A 22,599-nucleotide genomic window follows, 5' to 3' on the forward strand; every position below is an offset into this window, starting at 1 on the left:
ACTGTAACAGCGTTACATTGGCTATTGCATATTGCAAGCAAATCCGGTTTGTGCACTTGCACCCTCCAGAAGCAGTTTGGATTCTTACCCTGTAACTGGCTGGTCAGATAATGGAGACTCTTTCTCTTCTAATAGGCGAGATGGTTGCTCTTAAAAAGGTACGGCTGGATAATGAAAAGGAGGGATTTCCCATCACGGCCATTCGAGAAATCAAGATCCTTCGTCAGCTCACCCATACCAGTGTGGTCAACATGAAGGAAATTGTGACAGACAAACAAGATGCACTAGATTTCAAAAAAGATAAAGGTATGTCAGTAGATGTTAGCGTGGAGAGTGATGTTTTAAGGACCACGATTTGTAACCAAAATGTTGCAAGTCCATTTTTACTTTGCAATTACTTGCAATGCAGTTAGCTGGTGGGGTTGGGTGTGGAGGACTGTGCCCTGTTAAATCCACAACTGGAGATTGGGTAACCTTTAATTTCTCAGATTTGTGACTAATTCGCCTGATGTGTCTCCTTATTTGGAAGTTTTCAAGCATCCCATCAATAGAAAGAAACAAATGAGCAATGAATCCATTGTGATGGTGGTGAGTCCGTCCTGGGATTACTCCTGAACTGCTGCCATGGGATCATCAGGTTTAATTTTTTTTTTGATTAATGTTTTCATGTGATGTGGGCCTCACTGGCTGGGCCAACATTGTTGCCCATCCCTAATTGCCCTTGAACCGAGTGCTTGGCCATTTCACACGGTAATTAAGCATCAACCACATTGCTGTGGGTTTGAAGTCACGTGTAGGCCAGACCGGGTAAGGACGGCAGATTTCCTTCCCTAAAGGACACTGTTGAACCAGATGGGTTTTTACGACAAGTGATGGTAGAATCACCATTACTGGGTCTAGATTTCAATTTCAGATTTTATTAATTGAATTGCTGCCATGGCCAAATGTGGACCTGTGTCACCAGGACATTAGCTGGGTCTCTGGATTATTATTCCAGTGACGTGACCTCTGCACCACCATCTCCCACAAATGTTGTGATCTGAACAATGGGCTTATGTCAATGTTGTGATTCTTAGTACTGTGTTGAGGTACTGATTCAGGAAATGAACTTGAGTGGGGTTTGAAATTATGATGCGATGAGGCAAGACTCAGGATGCATAGGATGGGGAAGGAAACTGCAGGGGATGGGCACATTTGAAATGTGGAGCTCGTTCAAGGAACAGCTACTGCGTGTCCTTGATAAGAATGTACCTGTCAGGCAGGGAGGAATTGGTCGAGCGAGGGAACCGTGGTTTACTAAAGCAGTTGAAACACTTGACAAGAGGAAGAAGGAGGCTTATGTAAAGATGAGACGTGATGGTTCAGTTAGGGCGCTCGAGAGTTACAAGTTAGCTAGGAAGGACCTAAAGAGAGAGCTAAGAAGAGCCAGGAGGGGACATGAGAAGTCTTTGGCAGGTAGGATCAAGGATAACCCTAAAGCTTTCTATAGGTATGTCAGGAATAAAAGAATGACTAGGGTAAGAGTAGGGCCAGTCAAGGACAGAAGTGGGAAGTTGTGCGTGGAGTCCGAGGAGATGGGAGAGGTGCTAAATGAAATTCTTTGTCAGTATTCACGCAGAAAAAAGACAATGTTGTCAAGGAGAATACTGAGACACAGGCTACTAGACTAGAAGGGCTAGAGGTTCATAAGGAGGCGGTGTTAGCAATTCTGGAAAGTGTGAAAATAGATAAGTTCCCTGGGCCGGATGGGATTTATCCTAGGATCCTCTGGGAAGCTAGGGAGGAGATTGCTGAGCCTTTGGCTTTGATCTTTATGTCGTCATTGTCTACAGTTATAGTGCCAGAAGACTGGAGGATAGAAAATGTTGTCCCATTGTTCAAGAAAGGGAGTTAGAGACAACCCCGGTAACTATAGACCAGTGAACCTTACTTCTGTTATGGGCAAAGTTTTGGAAAGGTTTGTAAGAGATAGGATGTATAATCATCTAGAAAGGAATAATTTCACCAGGGATATCAACATGGTTTTGTGAAGGGTAGGTCATGCCTCACAAACCTTATCGAGTTCTTTGAGAAGGTGACCAAACAGGTGGATGAGGGTAAAGCAGTTGATGTGGTGTATATGGATTTCAGTAAAGCGTTTGATAAGCGTTTCCCCACGGTAGGCTATTGCACAAAATACAGAGGCATGGGATTCAGGGTGATTTAGCAGTTTGGATCAGGAATTGGCTTGCTGTAAGAAGACAAAGGGTGGTGGTTGATGGGAAATGTTCAGCCTGGAGTTCAGTTACTAGTGGTGTACCACAAGGATCTGTTTTGGGGCCACTGCTGTTTGTTGTTTTTATAAATGACCTGGAGGAGGGCGTAGAAGGATGGGTGAGTAAATTTGCAGATGACACTAAAGGTGGAGTTGTGGACAGTGCGAAAGGATGTTGCAGGTTACAGAGGGACATAGATAAGCTGCAGAGCTGGACTGAGAGGTGGCAAATGGAGTTTAATTCAGAAAAGTGTGAGGTGATTCATTTTGGAAGGAGTAACAGGAAGACAAAGTACTGGGCTAATGGTAAGATTCGTGGTAGTGTGGATGAGCAGAGAGATCTCGGTGTCCATGTACATAGATCCCTGAAAGTTGACACACAGATTGATAGGGTTGTTAAGAAGGCGTACGATGTGTTAGCTTATATTGGTAGAAGGATTGAGTTTCGGAGCCATGAGGTCATGTTGTAGCTGTACAAAACTCTGGTGCGTCCGCATTTGGAGTATTGTGTGCAGTTCTGGTCGCCACATTATAGGGAGGATGTGGAAGCATTGGAAAGGGTGCAGAGGAGATTTACCAGGATGTTGCCTGGTATGGAGGGAAGATCATATGAGGAAAGGCTGAGGGACTTAAGGCTGTTTTCGTTAGAGAGAAGAAGGTTAAGAGGTGACTTAATTGAGGTATACAAGATGATGAGAGAATTAGATAGGGTGGACAGTGAGAGCCTTTTTCCTCGGATGGTGATGTCCAGCACGAGGGGACATAGCTTTAAATTGAGGGGAGATAGATATAGGACAGATGTTAGAGGTAGGTTCTTTACTCAGAGAGTAGTAAGGGCGTGGAATGCCCTGCCTGCAACAGTAGTGGACTCGCCAACACTAAGGGCATTCAAATGGTCATTGGATAGACATATGGACGATAAGGGAATAGTGTAGATGGGCTTTGGAGGGGTTTCACAGGTCGGCGCAACATCGAGGGCCGAAGGGCCTGTACTGCGCTGTAATGTTCTATGTTCTATGAACCTACAGTAATGGATTTATGGAGTAGAGCGATTCAAATAGAGCCAAGGTAATACTTAAGGGAGTCTGTATTTTAATACTTCAGCAAGGAATGTTTGAGAATCCTGTGCTAATAATGCAAGTAAATTTATCCCATGCTTCCCTGTACTGGGTAAATAATGGCAGTAACCATTTGCTTGTTCATATTGCCTCCATCGCGAACAGGAGCTTTCTACCTAGTCTTTGAGTACATGGACCATGATTTGATGGGTTTGCTGGAATCGGGTCTGGTGCATTTCACTGAGGACCACATCAAGTCCTTCATGCGGCAACTGATGGATGGTTTGGATTATTGTCATAAAAAGAATTTCCTGCATCGTGATATCAAATGCTCCAACATCCTCCTCAACAATAGGTATGGACATGCAGAGCTAGTTCAGGATGGTGGGTGTACTTTGTGGGAAGCTGTTGATGAATGGGTGGGGGAAGATTTTATTTTGGGGAGGGTGGATGTGAGCGAGTACATGTGTGGGCCTAGGGTGGAGTTAATATCTCACTGGTTATTCCCTTTATTCAGGATGATTATTGCGGGGTAACAGGGTTAGTTAAGGGGAACTGTTTACGGGAAAGGTTTAATTTAGGGGCAACGGTTTAGGTTAGAAGCTAGTTTAGTTTAGAGGGACAGTTCAGTTTGGGGGGATGTTTTCGTTCAGATGTGTGGTTTAGTTTCGGGGGCAGTTTAGTTTACAGCCCAGTTTAGTTCAGAGGGACAGTTTAATTTGGGGGGGACTGGTTTAGTTTAGGTTTAGTTTAGGCGGGTAGTTTAGTTTGTGGGAGGGGTTGAGGCTTTAGTTTAGATGTGTGGTTTAGTTTAGGGGGACAGTTTGGGGAGGGAATGGTTTAGGTTTGGTGTGTGGTTTAGTTTAGGGGACAGTTTAGTTTAGGGGTCGGTTTGGTATGGCACCTGCTGTCTCGCGGATTGTTCTCTTTATCCAGGAGGGGTTATTGGGAGGTGCCAGGGAAGGTTGGGGTTTGGTTTTGGGTGTGTGATTAGTATGGAAACCTCTGCCTCACTGCCTATTCTCTTTATCCAGTGGGGAGATCAAGCTGGCAGATTTTGGTTTGGCCCGATTGTACAACTCCGAGGAGAGGTGAGTTGTAGAAATAGTATAACATTTGCTGACTGTGTAGGTTGCCAGTCAAGGCAGCATGATGTGTGTGAGAGCAGAGGCCAAGGAAATGGCAATGTGAAAAACAGCAGGTAATGCCATAACAACTCAACGAGTCCAGCAGCATCTGTGGAGAGCGACGTAGAGCTAACATTTTGAGTCTGTATGACTTTTCAGAGCTCTTTGGTTATATTACCATGTGGGCACAGAATACTTTACATGTGGTCTGGGGGATTATCTTTGACTTACAGGTTATTAAGACTTTAAAAAAAGCCTTGTTTAAAAAAGTACCTCCTGCTACTGGATGTAATATCCAACCCTTCCCGTCTGTGGCAGCAATGTTTCACCCAGGAGACAAAATTCAGGAACTCATCAAGTTTGTTCCCGTGCATCTCCAACCCCCCCACGCTCCTCGACATCAAGAAGGATACTAACAACAGGATCCAAAACAATTCATTATTGAACATGTTGTTTGTCAGACTTTTCCACCACATTTAGAATTATGTCCCTTCTCATTGAATCGCTTGTGCCAATGGTGTTGAGCTGGGATTTCCGGGAATTTGATCCAGCTGCAATGAAGGATGGTTGTGCATGTTCAAGACAGGAAGATATCCAAGTTGGATTTTGTGGTGTTGATTGAAGGAAAAAAGCGGGAAAGCTCCATGGAAATAGCACTGAGTATCTTTAATAACCATTTGGGAGTGGGGAAAGTTACATAGAACATTACAGCGCAGTACAGGCCCTTCGGCCCTCGATGTTGCGCCGTCCTGTGAAACCCCTCTAAAGTCCCTCCACACTATTCCCTTATCGTCCATATGTTTATCCAATGACCATTTAAACCCGTTTAGTGTTGGCCAGTCCACTACTGTTGCAGGCAGGGCATTCCATGCCCTTACTACTCTCTGAGTAAATAACCTACCTCTGACATCTGAAATGAAATGAAAATGAAAATCGCTTATTGTCACGAGTAGGCTTCAATGAAGTTACTGTGAAAAGCCCCTAGTCGCCACATTCCGGCGCCTGTCCGGGGAGGCTGGTACGGGAATCGAACCGTGCTGCTGGCCTGCTTTAAAAGCCAGCGATTTAGCCTTGTGAGCTAAACCAGCCCCTGTCCTATATCTGTCCTATATCTATCTCCCCTCAATTTAAAGCTATGTCCCCTCGTGCTGGACATCACCATCCGAGGAAAAAGGCTCTCGATGTCCACCCTATCTAATTCTCTGATCATCTTGTATGCCTCAATTACGTCACCTCTTAACCTTCTCTCTAACGAAAACAGCCTCAAGTCCTTCAGCCTTTCCTCATATGATCTTCCCTCCATACCAGGCAACATTCTTGTAAATCTCCTCTGTACCCTTTCCAATGCTTCCACATCCTTCCTATAATGTGGCGACCAGAACTGCACACAATACTCCAAATGCGGCCACATCAGAGTTTTGTACAACTGCAACATGACCTCATGGCTCCGAAACTCAATTCCTCTACCAATAAAAGCTAACACACCGTACGCCTTCTTAACAACCCTCTCACCCTGGGTGGCAACTTTCAGGGATCTATGGACATGGACACCGAGATCTCTCTGTTCATCCACACTACCAAGAATCTTACCATTAGCCCAGTACTCTGTCTTCCTGTTATTCCTTCCAAAATGAATCACCTCACACTTTTCTGCATTAAACTCCATTTGCCACCTGTCAGCCCAGCTCTGCAGCTTATCTATGTCCCTCTGTAACTTGTAACATCCTTCTGCACTGTCCACAACTCCACTGACTTTAGTATCATCTGCAAATTTACTCACCCATCCTTCTACGCCCTCCTCCAGGTCATTTATAAAAATGACAAACAGCAGCGGCCCCAAAACAGATCCTTGCGGTACACCACTAGTAACTGGACACCAGTCAGAACATTTCCCATCAACCACCACCCTTTGTCTTCTGTCAGCTACCAATTTCTGAGCCAAACTGCTAAATCACCCTAAATCCCATGCCTCTGTATTTTCTGCAATAGCCTACCGTGGGGAACCTTATCAAACGCTTTACTGAAATCCATATACACCACATCAACTGCTTTACCCTCATCCACCTGTTTGGTCACCTTCTCGAAGAACTCAATAAGGTTTGTGAGGCACGACCTACCCTTCACAAAACCCTTCAAGTTACAGGGCTTGAGTGAGGTTACAATGAGGAACATCTCAGGGGTGTTGACTTTTAACAAGATTTATAGATGACTTAGATGAAGGAATAGAGAGCTGCTTATTTAAGTTTGCTGCTGACACTAAGTTAAGTGGCACAGGAAAAACTGTAGATTAGAGCAGAATTTTGAAAAGGGGCGGTGATGGATTAGGTGAGATTAAAGAAACTGGCAAATGGAGTTCAGAGTCAGAAAGTGCAAAGGAAGATCAGTCAGAGTATTTTTGTAAATGATGAGAAGGCTAGGGTCTGTGGAGAAGCACACGTAGCGGTCATGTTCATTGTTCTTAATGGCTCAGTTATGTCCAATTTAGTGAACTGTTACTGAGATAGGCTGAGTTAAACTGAAGTTAGTTGACTCCCGAAGATTAATAAACAGTCCCTGAGGTTAGGGAACGGTCCCTGAGGTTAGGGAACAGTCCCTAATAATAATAGTCACTTATTGTCACAAGTAGGCTTCAATTAAGTTACTGTGAAAAGCCCCTAGTCACCACATTCCGGCGCCTGTTCGGGAAGGCTGGTACGGGAATTGAACCTGCGCTGCTGGCCTTGTTCTGCATTACAAGCCAGCTGTTTAGCCCACTGTGCTAAGCCAGCCACCGAGGTTCTCTGAGGAATGACCCCTAAGGTTTGCAGACGGTCCCTGCGGTTAGGGAACGGTCCCTGAGGTCAGCGGACGGTCCCCGAGGTTAGCAGACGGTCCCCGAGGTCAGCGGACGGTCCCCAAAGTCAACGGACGGTCCCCGAGGTCAGCGGACGATCCCCGAGGTCAGCGGACGGTCCCCGAGGTCAGCGGACGGTCCCTGAGGTCAGCGGACGGTCCCTGAGGTCAGCGGACGGTCCCTGAGGTCAGCGGACGGTCCCTGAGGTCAGCGGACGGTCCCTGAGGTTAGCGGATGGTCCCTGAGGACAGCGGATGGTCCCTGAGGACAGCGGATGGTCCCTGAGGACAGCGGACGGTCCCTGAGGTCAGCGGACGGTCCCTGAGGTTAGCGGACGGTCCCTGAGGACAGCGGACGGTCCCCGAGGACAGCGGACGGTCCCTGAGGACAGCGGACGGTCCCTGAGGTCAGCGGACGGTCCCTGAGGTCAGCGGACGGTCCCTGAGGTCAGCGGACGGTCCCTGAGGTCAGCGGACGGTCCCTGAGGTCAGCGGACGGTCCCTGAGGTCAGCGGACGGTCCCTGAGGTCAGCGGACGGTCCCTGAGGTCAGCGGACGGTCCCCGAGGTTAGCGGACGGTCCCCGAGGTTAGCGGACGGTCCCCGAGGTTAGCGGACGGTCCCCGAGGTTAGCAGATGGTCCCTGAGGTCAGCAGACGGTCCCCGAGGTTAGCAGACGGTCTAGGTCACTGTCTCTTTCTGGTATGGAACCTGTTTTTTCTACTGTGAAGAGAAACACATAATATTTGTTACGTTCTGTCATTGTCTCATTCCTCATGATAATTTCTCCTGCCTCGGAGTCTCTGCTTCTCAGGGGCCAAGGTTTGCTTGAGCTACTCTCTTCCTCTATATACTTATGAAAGCTCTGATAGTTTGTTTTTATATTTCCGGCTGGTTTATTCTCATATTCTATATTTCCTTTTTTTATTTACTTTGTGCTGCCCCTTTGCTGGTTTCTAACACACTCCCAATCCTCAGACTTACTACTGCTTTTTTGCAACCTTGTAAGCCTCATCTTTCAATTCAATACCACCCTAAACTTCCTGAGTGGGCCATGGAGGGGTCTTTCTCACTGACTTTTTGTCTTTATTACAAATTCTTTTATTCGATTTTTAACATTTTAAGCATACAACACAACAAAGCAAAACAACTAAACCCCCCGCCCCCGGACCTCTGCCCAATAACACAACAAAAAACGCCCCCTCACCCAACTGCTGACAGTAACAAACTCTTTAAAATGTAATAAAAACAAACTCCATCTCTTATGGAACCCCTCACTCGCACCCCTCAAAATAAACTTGACCTTCTCCAAATACAGGAACTCCATCAAACCCCCGTCCCAAGCCACACCGAGGCACCCGGCAGAGAAGTCGACCTCCATCCCAATAGGACCCGCCTACGAGCAATCGGTGAGGCAAAGGCTAAAACGTCTGATCCCGCCTGCAGTCCGGCAAGTTTGTCACCCCAAATATGACCTTTTATGGGCTCCAAATCCACGTGTAAGGTCGCCGGCATAGTGCTAAAAAACGACCTCCAAAATCTCTCCAACTTCGAGCAGGACCAGAACATATGCCCATGATTGGCCGGACCCCTCCCACACCACTCATAAATATTCTCCACCCCCCTCAAACAAATGCCCATCCTCATCTTCCGCACGATAGCGCAGTGGTTAGCACTATTGTGTCACAGCGCCAGGGTCCCAGGTTCGATTCCCGGCTGGGTCACTGTCTGTGCGGAGTCTGCACGTTCTCCCCGTGTCAGCGTGGGTTTCCTCCCACAGTCCAAAGATGTGCTGTTAGGTGAATTGGGCATTCTGAATTCTCCCTCTTGTACCCGTAAAAGGCGCCAGAATGTGGCGACGAGGGGATTTTCACAGTAACTTCATTGCAGTGTTAATGTAAGCCTACTTGTGACAATAATAAAGATGTAAAAAATTAAATGCATCACCTTTAGCTGCATCAGCCCCAGCTTCGCAAACAAAGGTGAGGTGTTCACCCTCCACAGCCGCACACATCACAACCCCTTCTCCCGCGCTATCCCCAGCTGCTCCTCCCACTTGGCATTGAACCCCCCCTCCAACCACACCTGATCCTTTCCAACGTCCTCCCATAAATCGGCAGCACTCCCCCATCCCCAGGCCCATCACTGACAACACCCCCTCCAACAACACGGAAGGCAGTGCCACCAGAAAAGTCAGAAAACCCGTCTTTGCAAAGGTCTGCACCTGAATATACCTAAAGGCACCCCTCCCCTCGCGAAATCCCAAACTTCTCCATCAACTCCTCCAAACTCACGAACCGCTCTTCCAGAATTAAGTCCTTCATCTCCACCACTCCCACTCCTCCCATCCCAAAACCTAGCATCCAACCTCGCTGGCTTGAACCCATGATTCCCTCGGTTCGACATCAACATTGATCCCACCCCTAACATAAAATCCTGCCGAAAGTGCCTCCATAGCTTCAACTGGCCATCACCACCGGATTCCCCGAATATTTCCCTGGGGCAAACGGGAGTGGCGCTGTTGCCAGTGCCCACAACCCGAGCCCGCCTCCACCTTCACCCTCAAAGCCTTTGGCTCTCTGCTCCAACCCCACCCAATAATAATACAACAGGTTTTGAAGGGCCAGATCCCCTGACTGCCGCCCACTCTGAAGGACCGTCTTCCTAATGCTTGCTACCATCCCTGCCCAAACAAACAACAAAATCAATCGTTCCACCTCCATAAATTCCAACCTTAGGGTTGGAGATGTACAATAACAAATCATCAACATACAAAGACTCCTTTTGCCCCCCCCCTCACTATCCCCTTCCACTTATCTGAGTACCTCAGTGCAATGGTCATGTGCTCTATCGCCGGTGTAAACTGGAGGTTCCCCTATATAACTGAAAGTACCCTGAACTCACCTTGTTCAGAGCTTCGGCTGCCTTCAGTTCCTTAGAGAACAATTTGACCCAAGCCACAAACTTGGGCCCAATCCCAAATCTCTCTGAAACCTCAGACAAATAGCCCCACTCCACACGATCAACTGCCTTCTCCACACGCAGCACCACTACCACCTACGGCTCCCTCCCCTCTGATGGGGGAGCACCACATTTAACAAATTCCGCATGTTTAAGGACAACTGCCTATCCTTTACCAACTCCGTCTGATCTTCCCCAATCACCTGTGGGAGGCAGTCCTCCAACCTAAGTGCTAACACCTTGGCCAGGATCTTTCCACCCACAGCATTTTTGAACATTTCCACCAACAGAGGCTCCAGCCCATACAGAAGCTTTTTATAAAACTCCACCAGGAACCCATCTGGCCCTGGTGCCTTGCCCGGTTACATCTTCTCGCCACCCAAACCTCCTCCATCCCCACTAGCTCTTCCAGTCCTGCCCTCTCCTCCTCTCCTACCCTGGGCCACTCCAACCGCCCTCATATCCGACTCGTCTCCTGGGGGCTCCACTTGCTCCGGTGCCACCACCAGCTCCCCTACCCCATCTGGACAACCCCATCTGGTCCCGCCCGCTTAACTGCCGAACCGCCTTCCCTGGGGACAGTAGGTCAAAATGTAATTCCATCCTCCTCACCAGGTGATCCGGAGCGGGATCCTCCACAAATTGCCCATCCACTTCCAGAATTTCCTCCACCAGCCTCTGCCGCTCTTCTCTTGATTTCCTGTCCACTTGAGCCTTGAACATGAGGAGCTCGCCCCTCACTACCGCCTTCTGTGCCTCCCAGACACAGACGGTGAGACCGCCCCGTTCCTGTTGAACCCCACATACTCATTGATCACCTCCCAATCTTTGCACAACACTTTGGGCTCCCGTCCGAAGTATTAACTGATATGTATCCAAATTCGGTACGGCAGCCGCCATCCTCTTCATGAACCCCATATTGTCCCAATTTGGCACATACACGATAGCCAACACCACCAGCCTCCCCTCCAAAGTACCCATTACCATAACGTATCTTCCCCCCTGGTCTGTCACCACCTTCTCCATCTGGAACCTCACCCTTTTACCCACCAGTATCACTATCCCTGGGCCCTGCTATCAAAGCCCGAGTGGAACACCTGACTCACCCAATCCTTCTGAAGCCTCACCTGGTCCTTCGCTGTAAGATGGGTCTCCTGTAGCAGCACCACATCAGCTCTCAAGCTCTTCAAATGCAAGAAAACTCTTGCTTGCTTCACCAGCCCGCCCAACCTTCGCATGTTCCACATTACCATACGGACCTGGAGTCTCTCTCACCCCTCTCCTGTCAGTCATGATCACTGCTCCTGGCCCTGCCCAGTGGGTGGGACCCAATCCTACCCCTGATCATGTTCAGCTAACTGGCCCCCCCTTTCCCAGAAGCTCCCCAGTCACTTCCTCTCGAAACCACTTCTCCCTGCATAGTTCCCAAGCCTCGCCATTGACACCTCCCAGGCCCATCGAAACCTGTCCACACAGATTCCAATGGCCACGCCCCCTCCCTACGCCCTTGCCAGAGCTCCCTCCCCACTCAGTCCCTCCAAAGATCCAAACAAAATAGACCCCGAAACAAAGGGAAACAAATCCCAACATATTACCCAAGTGCCCCAAAACCATCCCCTCCCAACCACACCATTAGAAAAACAAAATCCAAACTCATTTCAGTCCCAGCCCTTTAGCCTTCACGAACACTTCCACCATCTCAAAGTAATAGTCCCTGGAGTTGTGCGTAACTCTTAGCTTTGCCGGGTAGACTACACCCAATTGCAGGTTGCTCTTGTACAATGCTGCCTTCGCCATACCAAAGACTGCCCGCTGTCTTGCCCGCTCTGCCGTGAGATCCTGGTAGATACGAATACCACCACCTTCCAACCTCACCTTTGGATTCCGCATCGCCCATCTCAGCACTTTCTCCTTCACCCGGTCGCTATGAAAGCAAATTATCACAGCTCTTTGTGGTTCATTCTGCTGGAGCCCTATCCAGCTCATTGAGGGAGGAACCCTCCTCACCCCCAACTTGACAAACACCTCCACAAAATACTCCCATCGGCTTCCGGCCCTCCAGTCCCTCAGGCAGTCCCACAATCTGCAGATTCTGCCTTTGTGTCCTGTTCTCCAGCTCCTCCACTTTGGCTCGCAGCCCTTACTCTGCACCACCCTCTGCAGCTCCTCATCATCAGGGTGAACTGGCCGCTGTGCCGTGACAGTGCCTCCTCCACCCCTTCAACACCTCTCCTTGCTCCCGCACTGCCACCTTTCCCCGGGGCCTGGGTATCATCCACCAACTGCTTGAACGAGGTCATCTACTCCTTGCAATGCCGATCAAAATGTTTGGCGAACTGTCCCTCAAATTCTGCAGCCATCAGTTTGGCCAGCTTATCCACTGTAATGGGCATGACCCTGCCTGGCGAGCTTTCTCCCACTATCTTTCCTCCCACAGAGCACCACACCGAACGTGAGCTCTCTGCTGCATTATTACTCCCACCTTTTCGCCCTGATTCTTCTTATGGGTTTTCCTTTAATTGCTGCAACTTTTCTAAAAATCAATCACATAAAATTTCCCCCCATAATCAGTGTGAAAAGGGCCAAAAAATGAACCACCCAACGTGCGACCTCCACCTACATGTCTCTGCCGGCAGTCCACTTTTTGTCATTTTTTAAAAAAGTGTTTTTATTGGTTTTCACATTTTTATGTTACACATTCCAGTTCATACTTTAAATTTACAAGTTTCATCAGCGTGTGCAGTGCTGAGCAAAGCAACCAAAGAATAAAAGATTAGAAGTGAGAGATAAGCCAAAGAAGAAAATAAAAATGACAAACAAACAAGGATCATTTTACATACTAACATGTCCCCCATCCCCCGTGGTTGTGGACCCCATTTGGCCGCTCTGCCTTAGCTGAGCTGACCAGTGTTGGCCCAAGCTTATCGTGACCAGAGTATCATTGCTCCTTCCTCTACTGGTCACTGGCTATGAGCAGGTCTCGGAACAAGTTTGTGGATGGCTTCCATGTCTTGTGGAAGTCCTCCGAGCCATGGGTGGAGAATTTTATTTTCTCCAGTTGAAGGACTGCAGCGGTTCAAGAAGGCAGCTCACCACCACCTACACAATTAGGGATAGGCAATAAATGCTGGCCCAGCCAGTGATACCCACACCCATGTGTGAATAAATTAAAAAACCTTTTATAGACTAGCCTTGTTTTCTCTTAAATATAGAAGATTATGGGGTGATGCAATTGAGGTGTTTAAGATGATTAACAGATTTTATAGGTCAGTCGGTGAGAATTTCCTCTGGTGGGAGATTTCAGAGTTTAGAGCGAGGCCATTTAGGAGTGACAACAGGAAGCACTTCTTTACTCAAAGGGTAACAGAATTCTGGAACTCACTCTCCCAAAAAACTACTGAAGTTGGAGCTCAATTGAAATTTCAAAACCGAAATGAACAGTGATCATTGGCCCCTTTAATACGGCCCTCAGATTGTGCAACTTTCCAGGTCCTGCCTATTTAGATCAGCTGGAATCAAACCTTAGATCTCAACAGCGATTCAGATAAAAGCAGAAGTTTCCAATCCTATATTAGGACTGCCTGATGACAGTTACATTGCTGGACAGATGCCGGATTACTGCCGACATTAATCCGATAAATTTACCTGGATTAGTGAATTTTCCATTTCCCATATTGTAACGGAGAGTAGGATCACTGAATTAAAACCCAAATACCTTGGATTTTGGACAGTATTTTTCTCTGTGGCTTGCTGGAAGTGTATCATCCTGAAGCTGTTGGGCAAATAATCTTTGATTGTTCTTTGTAGGACAAAAAGCTGATATTGGAAACTGGGCCTAAATTGATAATATCGGCCCTGCCTGACACTAACTGCACTCTGACCCTGACTGACACTAACTGCACTCTGACCCTGACTGACACTAACTGCACTGTGACCCTGACTGACACTAACTGCACTCTGACCCTGACTGACACTAACTGCACTCTGACCCTGCCTGACACTAACTGCACTCTGACCCTGCCTGACACTAACTGCACTCTGACCCTGCCTGACACTAACTGCACTCTGACCCTGCCTGACACTAACTGCACTCTGACCCTGCCTGACACTAACTGCACTGTGACCCTGCCTGACACTAACTGCACTCTGACCCTGACTGACACTAACTGCACTCTGACCCTGGCTGACTTTAACTGCACTGTGACCCTGTCTGACACTAACTGCACTCTGACCCTGACTGACACTAACTGCACTCTGACCCTGGCTGACTTTAACTGCACTCTGACCCTGACTGACACTAACTGCACTCTGACCCTGGCTGACTTTAACTGCACTCTGACCCTGCCTGACACTAACTGCACTCTGACCCTGACTGACATTAACTGCACTCTGACCCTGACTGACATTAACTGCACTCTGACCCTGCCTGACACTAACTGCACTCTGACCCTGCCTGACATTAACTGAACTCTGACCCTGCCTCACATTAACTGCACTCTGACCCTGCCTCAGATTAACTGCACTCTGACCCTGGCTGACACTAACTGCACTCTGACCCTGCCTCACATTAACTGCACTCTGACCCTGCCTCACATTAACTGCACTCTGACCCTGCCTGACACTAACTGCACTCTGACCCTGCCTCACATTAACTGCACTCTGACCCTGCCTCACATTAACTGCACTCTGACCCTGCCTCACATTAACTGCACTCTGACCCTGCCTGACACTAACTGCACTCTGACCCTGCCTCACATTAACTGCACTCTGACCCTGCCTCACATTAACTGCACTCTGACCCTGACTGACATTAACTGCACTCTGACCCTGCCTCACATTAACTGCACTCTGACCCTGACTGACATTAACTGCACTCTGACCCTGCCTCACATTAACTGCACTCTGACCCTGGCTGACATCAACTGCACTCTGACCCTGACTGACATTAACTGCACTCTGACCCTGACTGACATTAACTGCACTCTGACCCTGACTGACATTAACTGCACTCTGACCCTGACTGACACTAACTGCACTCTGACCCTGCCTGACACTAACTGCACTCTGACCCTGACTGACATTAACTGCACTCTGACCCTGACTGACATTAACTGCACTCTGACCCTGGCTGACATTAACTGCACTGTGACCCTGACTGACATTAACTGCACTCTGACCCTGCCTCACATTAACTGCACTCTGACCCTGCCTGATACTAACTGCACTCTGACCCTGACTGACATTAACTGCACTCTGACCCTGCCTGACACTAACTGCACTCTGACCCTGACTGACATTAACTGCACTCTGACCCTGACTGACATTAACTGCACTCTGACCCTGGCTGACATTAACTGCACTGTGACCCTGACTGACATTAACTGCACTCTGACCCTGGCTGACATTAACTGCACTCTGACCCATTTATCGATGTCACAACTTTTGTGATTTACAGTAGCCTCATGTTAAATAAACATTCGGATAAATTTAGGCATATTCACAGCTGCACGTGCCTCATGCCACAGCACAGATGTTCCACATGGGAACAGTACAGGAGCGTCTGCAGGAAAAGGACCAATAAAGGAGTAGCCATGTAAATGAGGCACTTGAGGAAACCTCATTAAAAATTTGGCAAATATTCTGAGTCTAATAGAAATTTAAATTCTCCCTGTGCTGAAAGCTGTGACACCCTGAGCCTCCCACTTTGCACCTGGCTTTTCTGTGATGAAAAGCCCACAAGGTTTTCATTGTTTTGTCCCGAGCTGGTACATACAGTGGAGTTGACTAACATACCATCTAGAAATCCAGACTGCATGGTACTCTGGTTACATTCAGATTACACTCTGATTATGCTTTGGTTACACTCCAATTGTGCTACTGTTACACTCTGGTTTCACTTGGATTGTTCTCCAGTTACCCTCCAATTGCGTTCTGGTTAAGCTTGAATTATACTCCAGTTACGTAGTTGGACTGCGCTCTGCGCTGTGGTGATCCTCCTGCGCTGTGGTGGTCCTGCGCTCTGGTGACCCTGCGCTATGGTGACCCTCCTGCGCTGTGATGATCCTCCTGCGCTGTGATGATCCTCCTGCGCTGTGGTGACCCTCCTGCGCTGTGGTGGTCCTGCGCTGTGGTGGTCCTGCGCTCTGGTGACCCTCCTGCGCTGTGATGACCCTGTGCTGTGGTGACCCTCCTGCGCTCTGGTGACCCTCCTGCGCTGTGATGATCCTCCTGCGCTGTGGTGACCCTCCTGCGCTGTGGTGACCCTCCTGCGCTGTGATGGTCCTGCGCTGTGATGGTCCTGCGCTGTGATGGTCCTGCGCTGTGATGGTCCTGCGCTGTGGTGACCCTCCTGCGCTGTGGTGGTCCTGCGCTGTGATGGTCCTGCGCTGTGGTGACCCTCCTGCGCTGTGGTGGTCCTGCGCTGTGATGATCCTCCTGCGCTGTGGTGACCCTGCGCTGTGGTGACCCTCCTGCGCTGTGGTGACCCTCCTGCGCTGTGGTGACCCTCCTGCGCTGTGGTGACCCTGCGCTGTGGTGACCCTGCGCTGTGGTGACCCTGCGCTGTGGTGACCCTGCGCTGTGGTGATCCTCCTGCGCTGTGGTGATCCTCCTGCGCTGTGGTGACCCTGCGCTGTGGTGACCCTCCTGCGCTGTGGTGGTCCTGCGCTGTGATGGTCCTGCGCTGTGGTGGTCCTGCGCTGTGATGGTCCTGCGCTGTGGTGACCCTGCGCTGTGGTGACCCTCCTGCGCTGTGGTGACCCTGCGCTGTGATGACCCTCCTGCGCTGTGGTGACCCTGCGCTGTGGTGACCCTGCGCTGTGGTGACCCTGCGCTGTGGTGACCCTCCTGCGCTGTGGTGACCCTCCTGCGCTGTGGTGACCCTGCGCTGTGGTGACCCTGCGCTGTGGTGACCCTGCGCTGTGGTGACCCTGCGCTGTGGTGACCCTGCGCTGTGGTGCCCCTGCGCTGTGGTGACCCTGCGCTGTGGTGACCCTGCGCTGTGGTGACCCTGTGCTGTGGTGACCCTGCGCTGTGGCGACCCTGCGCTGTGGTGACCCTCCTGCGCTGTGGTGACCCTGCGCTGTGGTGACCCTGCGCTGTGGTGATCCTCCTGCGCTGTGGTGACCCTCCTGCGCTGTGGTGACCCTGCGCTGTGGTGACCCTCCTGCGCTGTGGTGATCCTCCTGCGCTGTGGTGACCCTGCGCTGTGGTGACCCTGTGCTGTGGTGACCCTGCGCTGTGGTGACCCTGCGCTGTGGTGACCCTGCGCTGTGGTGACCCTGCGCTGTGGTGACCCTGCGCTGTGGTGACCCTGTGCTGTGGTGGTCCTGCGCTGTGGTGACCCTGCGCTGTGGTGACCCTGCGCTGTGGTGACCCTCCTGCGCTGTGGTGACCCTGCGCTGTGGTGACCCTGCGCTGTGGTGATCCTCCTGCGCTGTGGTGACCCTGCGCTGTGGTGACCCTCCTGCGCTGTGGTGACCCTGTGCTGTGGTGACCCTCCTGCGCTGTGGTGACCCTCCTGCGCTGTGGTGACCCTCCTGCGCTGTGGTGACCCTCCTGCGCTGTGGTGACCCTCCTGCGCTGTGGTGACCCTCCTGCGCTGTGGTGACCCTCCTGTGCTGTGGTGACCCTGCGCTGTGGTGACCCTGCGCTGTGGTGACCCTGTGCTGTGGTGACCCTGTGCTGTGGTGACCCTCCTGCGCTGTGGTGACCCTGCGCTGTGGTGACCCTGCGCTGTGGTGACCCTGTGCTGTGGTGACCCTGCGCTGTGGTGACCCTCCTGCGCTGTGGTGACCCTGCGCTGTGGTGACCCTGTGCTGTGGTGACCCTGCGCTGTGGTGACCCTGCGCTGTGGTGACCCTGCGCTGTGGTGACCCTCCTGCGCTGTGGTGACCCTCCTGCGCTGTGGTGACCCTCCTGCGCTGTGGTGACCCTCCTGCGCTGTGGTGACCCTGCGCTGTGGTGACCCTGCACTGTGGTGACCCTCCTGCGCTGTGGTGACCCTGCGCTGTGATGATCCTCCTGCGCTGTGGTGACCCTCCTGCGCTGTGGTGACCCTGCGCTGTGGTGACCCTCCTGCGCTGTGGTGACCCTCCTGCGCTGTGGTGACCCTCCTGCGCTGTGGTGACCCTCCTGCGCTGTGGTGACCCTCCTGCGCTGTGGTGACCCTCCTGCGCTGTGGTGACCCTCCTGACTGTCATCAGTTCTTGGTGGTGGGCAACACACAACTGTCTCTTTGTGTTTTGAACTTTGTGATGTCAGCATTGATGTAGGATATTGCTGCTTTGGTCAGAGTGACACATCTTAATGCTCCAACGTTTGTTTCTTAGCCGTCCGTACACTAACAAAGTCATCACACTGTGGTACCGCCCACCGGAACTGCTACTGGGGGAGGAACGGTACTCTCCAGCTATCGATGTTTGGAGCTGTGGGTAAGTACAATGTGTGTGATACTGAGGATTTTACATGTCATTGACACAGATGCTGAATTATTCTCGTTCAAATTACTTTGCAGTTCATTATTTCATAGAGCCCAAAATAAATTCAGAAAAACTATGATACTGCTTGCAATAAAAAGTCAAAAGAAGCTGAGCTTTGACCCCGCAGAGGATGGAGGAGAGCAGGAAACACCGGCATCATGGTCCTGCAGAGGGAGGGTAGAGTGCGAGGCTTAGTGGAGTGAGCTCCTGTCACAGATCATATGAAAGGAAATACTATGATATCCAGCAAATGGCTCATTCCAGGCGGAAGAAGCTGTAAATAGAGATAATGTAGGGCACAGGATTGGGGGAACAGCAATTGTTTGGAATAGAGGTTTGAGGGTGGGAAATTGAAACATATTTTCAACACAGATAATTTAAACCAGTCAAATAAGAGAACAGATGAGGATTCATCCCGTAATGCAAGTAATAATAATCGTCTTTATTAGTGTCACAAGTAGGCTTACATTAACACTGTAATGATGTTACTGTGAAAATCCCCTAGTCGCCACATTCCGGCGCCTGTTCGGGTACACCGAGGGAGAATTCAGAATGTCCAATTCACCGAGCAGCATGTCTTTCGGGACTTGTGGGAGAAAACCGGAGTACCCGGAGGAAACCCACGCAGACATGGGGAGAACGTGCAGACACTACACAGACAGTGACCCAAGCTGGGATTCGAACCCAGGTCCCTGGTGCTGTGAAGTAACAATGCTAACCGCTGTGCTGCCGCACCGCCCAGAAACAAACATTTATACTATTATATGAAGAATGAGTGGATTCTTGTTTCTGCTTTTGTTGTATCAGAGATTTGGCACACTGTGAAATTCCATAATTATAAGAAAGCTTCCCTGGTTTAAAAGAAATTCTGCGATAAATTGTAGGTGTTAGCAGATTCCTAAAGCTATCTGTGCTGCTGGAACTGTGCCTGCTTACTTTGAGCAGGGGCTTGCACGTCTGCAAGCAGTGGGCCTGAACTGGGGGCCTGCATGCGATCTGGGGCCAGCACGCGACCTGGGGCCAGCACGCGACCTGGGGCCAGCACGCGACCTGGGGCCAGCACGCGACCTGGGGCCAGCACGCGACCTGGGGCCAGCACGCGACCTGGGGCCAGCACGCGACCTGGGGCCAGCACGCGACCTGGGGCCAGCACGCGACCTGGGGCCAGCACGCGACCTGGGGCCAGCACGCGACCTGGGGCCAGCACGCGACCTGGGGCCAGCACGCGACCTGGGGCCAGCACGCGACCTGGGGCCAGCACGCGACCTGGGGCCAGCACGCGACCTGGGGCCAGCACGCGACCTGGGGCCAGCACGCGACCTGGGGCCAGCACGCGACCTGGGGCCAGCACGCGACCTGGGGCCAGCACGCGACCTGGGGCCAGCACGCGACCTGGGGCCAGCACGCGACCTGGGGCCAGCACGCGACCTGGGGCCAGCACGCGACCTGGGGCCAGCACGCGACCTGGGGCCAGCACGCGACCTGGGGCCAGCACGCGACCTGGGCCTGCACGCGACCTGGGGCCTGCACGCGACCTGGGGCCTGCACGCGACCTGGGGCCTGCACGCGACCTGGGGCCTGCACGCGACCTGGGGCCAGCACGCGACCTGGGGCCAGCACGCGACCTGGGGCCAGCACGCGACCTGGGGCCAGCACGCGACCTGGGGCCAGCACGCGACCTGGGGCCAGCACGCGACCTGGGGCCAGCACGCGACCTGGGGCCAGCACGCGACCTGGGGCCAGCACGCGACCTGGGGCCAGCACGCGACCTGGGGCCAGCACGCGACCTGGGGCCTGCACGCGACCTGGGGCCTGCACGCGACCTGGGGCCTGCACGCGACCTGGGGCCTGCACGCGACCTGGGGCCAGCACGCGACCTGGGGCCAGCACGCGACCTGGGGCCAGCACGCGACCTGGGGCCAGCACGCGACCTGGGGCCAGCACGCGACCTGGGGCCTGCATGCACATGAGCTGGAGACCTCCATGTAATCACATAGTTAACTTGGTCTGTTCTATTTGCAGGTGTATCCTTGGAGAGCTCTTCACTAAAAAACCAATCTTTCAAGCCAATCAAGAGCTGGCACAGCTTGAACTCATCAGGTAGTAGATCGAATTAAGATGTTCTTTTGGCGATTAAGAGATAACCATTACTAATTCATTGATTTGCACATGGTTTCTCCCTATTCAATCAGTATTATTGACAATATCCTAACTGTTTCTTGAAGGAAATGTGAGTGACTGTGCACCCATCAAGTCATCCTCTCCTATGTGCCGTTGTCTTGAAGGTTCTATGACTTCATGTTGATTGGTCCCCTATTCTGAGACAGTCGCCCCATCGTATTCCAGATTCCCCATCTTGGGGAAAAAAACTCTGTGTCTCCCCTGTCAACTCTGTGTCTACCCTGTGAAGTTCCTTTAAAATCTTACATGTGTGAATGAGATCACCTCTCTCTCTTCTACAGAGAATATAGACCCAGCATTCATCCCAGAAACCAATCTACACTGTACAACTACCATTGCAACTATATCCTTCCTTCGATATGGAGATCAATACTGTGCACAGTACTCCCCAGTGTGGTCTCTCCAAAACCCTGTACAATTACAGCAAGTCTCCCTTATTCTTTTATTTCAATTCCCTTGCAGTAAAGGCCCAATTCAGGTACCTTTTAAATGAGTTGAACACTTCAACCACCAAATTCGCTAGTCAATTCCAGACACCGACCACCCTCTGGAGAAAAACGTTTCCCCTCATGTCTTCTCTATTCCTTCTGCCAATCACCATAAATATCCTGTGATCAGGAAACAGGTCCTTCCTGTCCACCCTGTCTAAGCCTCTCATAATTTTGTACACTTCAATTAGGTCATCCCTCAGCCTCCTCTGTTTCTAGGAAAACAACCCTAGCCTATTCAATCTGTCCTCAATACTGCAATTATCAAGTCATGGCAACGTTCTTGTAAATCTCCTGAGCTCTCTCTCCAGAGCAGTTTTTTCTTTTTTTAAATTTAGATTAGGCAATTTATTTTTTCCAATTAAGGAGCAATTTAGCGTGGCCGATCCACCTACCCTGCACATCTTTGGGTTGTGGGGCAAAACCCACGCTAACACGGGGAGAATGTGCAAACTCCACACGGACTGTGACCCGGGGCCCAGACGAACCAAAACTCACAACGCACAAAAACTCCAGCTGTGGCCTAACCAGCGTTTTATGCAGATCCACCATTGCATCCTTGCTTTTGTATTCAATACAAGAATTAGAAGCAGGAGTTGGTCACAAGGCCCTTCAAGCCTGCTCCGCAATTCGATATGACCACCACAATCATGGTGCGGAAATTGCTGTAGTCTATAATCAAGGATGGGGGTAACTGAACACCTTGAAAAATGTTGGTCCATCTGAGGGAGCCAACATGGATTCGTGAAGGGAAGGTCCCTGACTAATCTTTTTTACACAGAGGGTAGTGGGTGCCTGGAACTCGCTGCCGGAGGAGATGGTGGAAGCAGGGATGATATTGACATTTAAGGGGCATCTTGACAAATACATGAATAGGATGGGAATAGAGGGATACGGACCCTGGAAGTGTAGAAGATTTTAGTTTAGACGGGAAGCATGGTCGGCGCAGGCCGAGAGGGCCGAAGGGCCTGTTCCTGTGCTGTACTTTTCTTTGTTATTTGTTCTTATTGAATTTTTTGAAGAGGTGACTAAGGTAACGGACTGGGGAATGCCGATGGATGTCATTTATATGGACATCCAGAAGGCATTTGATAAAGTCCCACATAAGAGACTGTTAACTAAGTTGGTAACCCATGGAGTTGAGGCAAATTATTGACATGGTTAGGAAATTGGCTGGGTGGCAGGCGACAGAGAGTGGGGATAATGGGTAATTACTCTG

The 22,599-nt window shown here is 50.7% G+C and overlaps 1 protein-coding gene across 1 annotated transcript in view; it reads left to right on the forward strand.

Moving 5' to 3' along the window:
- The window catches only part of cdk12 (cyclin-dependent kinase 12), an 82,153-nt gene that overhangs the window by 36,761 nt on the left and 22,793 nt on the right, over nucleotides 1-22,599 (forward strand). The window contains exons 4-8 of the mRNA XM_038778933.1: nucleotides 136-306; nucleotides 3,478-3,667; nucleotides 4,347-4,403; nucleotides 18,562-18,663; nucleotides 20,734-20,811. Of these exons, the coding sequence (XP_038634861.1) occupies nucleotides 136-306; nucleotides 3,478-3,667; nucleotides 4,347-4,403; nucleotides 18,562-18,663; nucleotides 20,734-20,811 (598 nt within the window). The remainder of the gene's footprint in view (nucleotides 1-135; nucleotides 307-3,477; nucleotides 3,668-4,346; nucleotides 4,404-18,561; nucleotides 18,664-20,733; nucleotides 20,812-22,599) is intronic.

This window comes from Scyliorhinus canicula, chromosome 19, assembly GCF_902713615.1.
Source record: "Scyliorhinus canicula chromosome 19, sScyCan1.1, whole genome shotgun sequence".
Classification (NCBI taxonomy): Eukaryota; Metazoa; Chordata; class Chondrichthyes; order Carcharhiniformes; family Scyliorhinidae; genus Scyliorhinus; species Scyliorhinus canicula.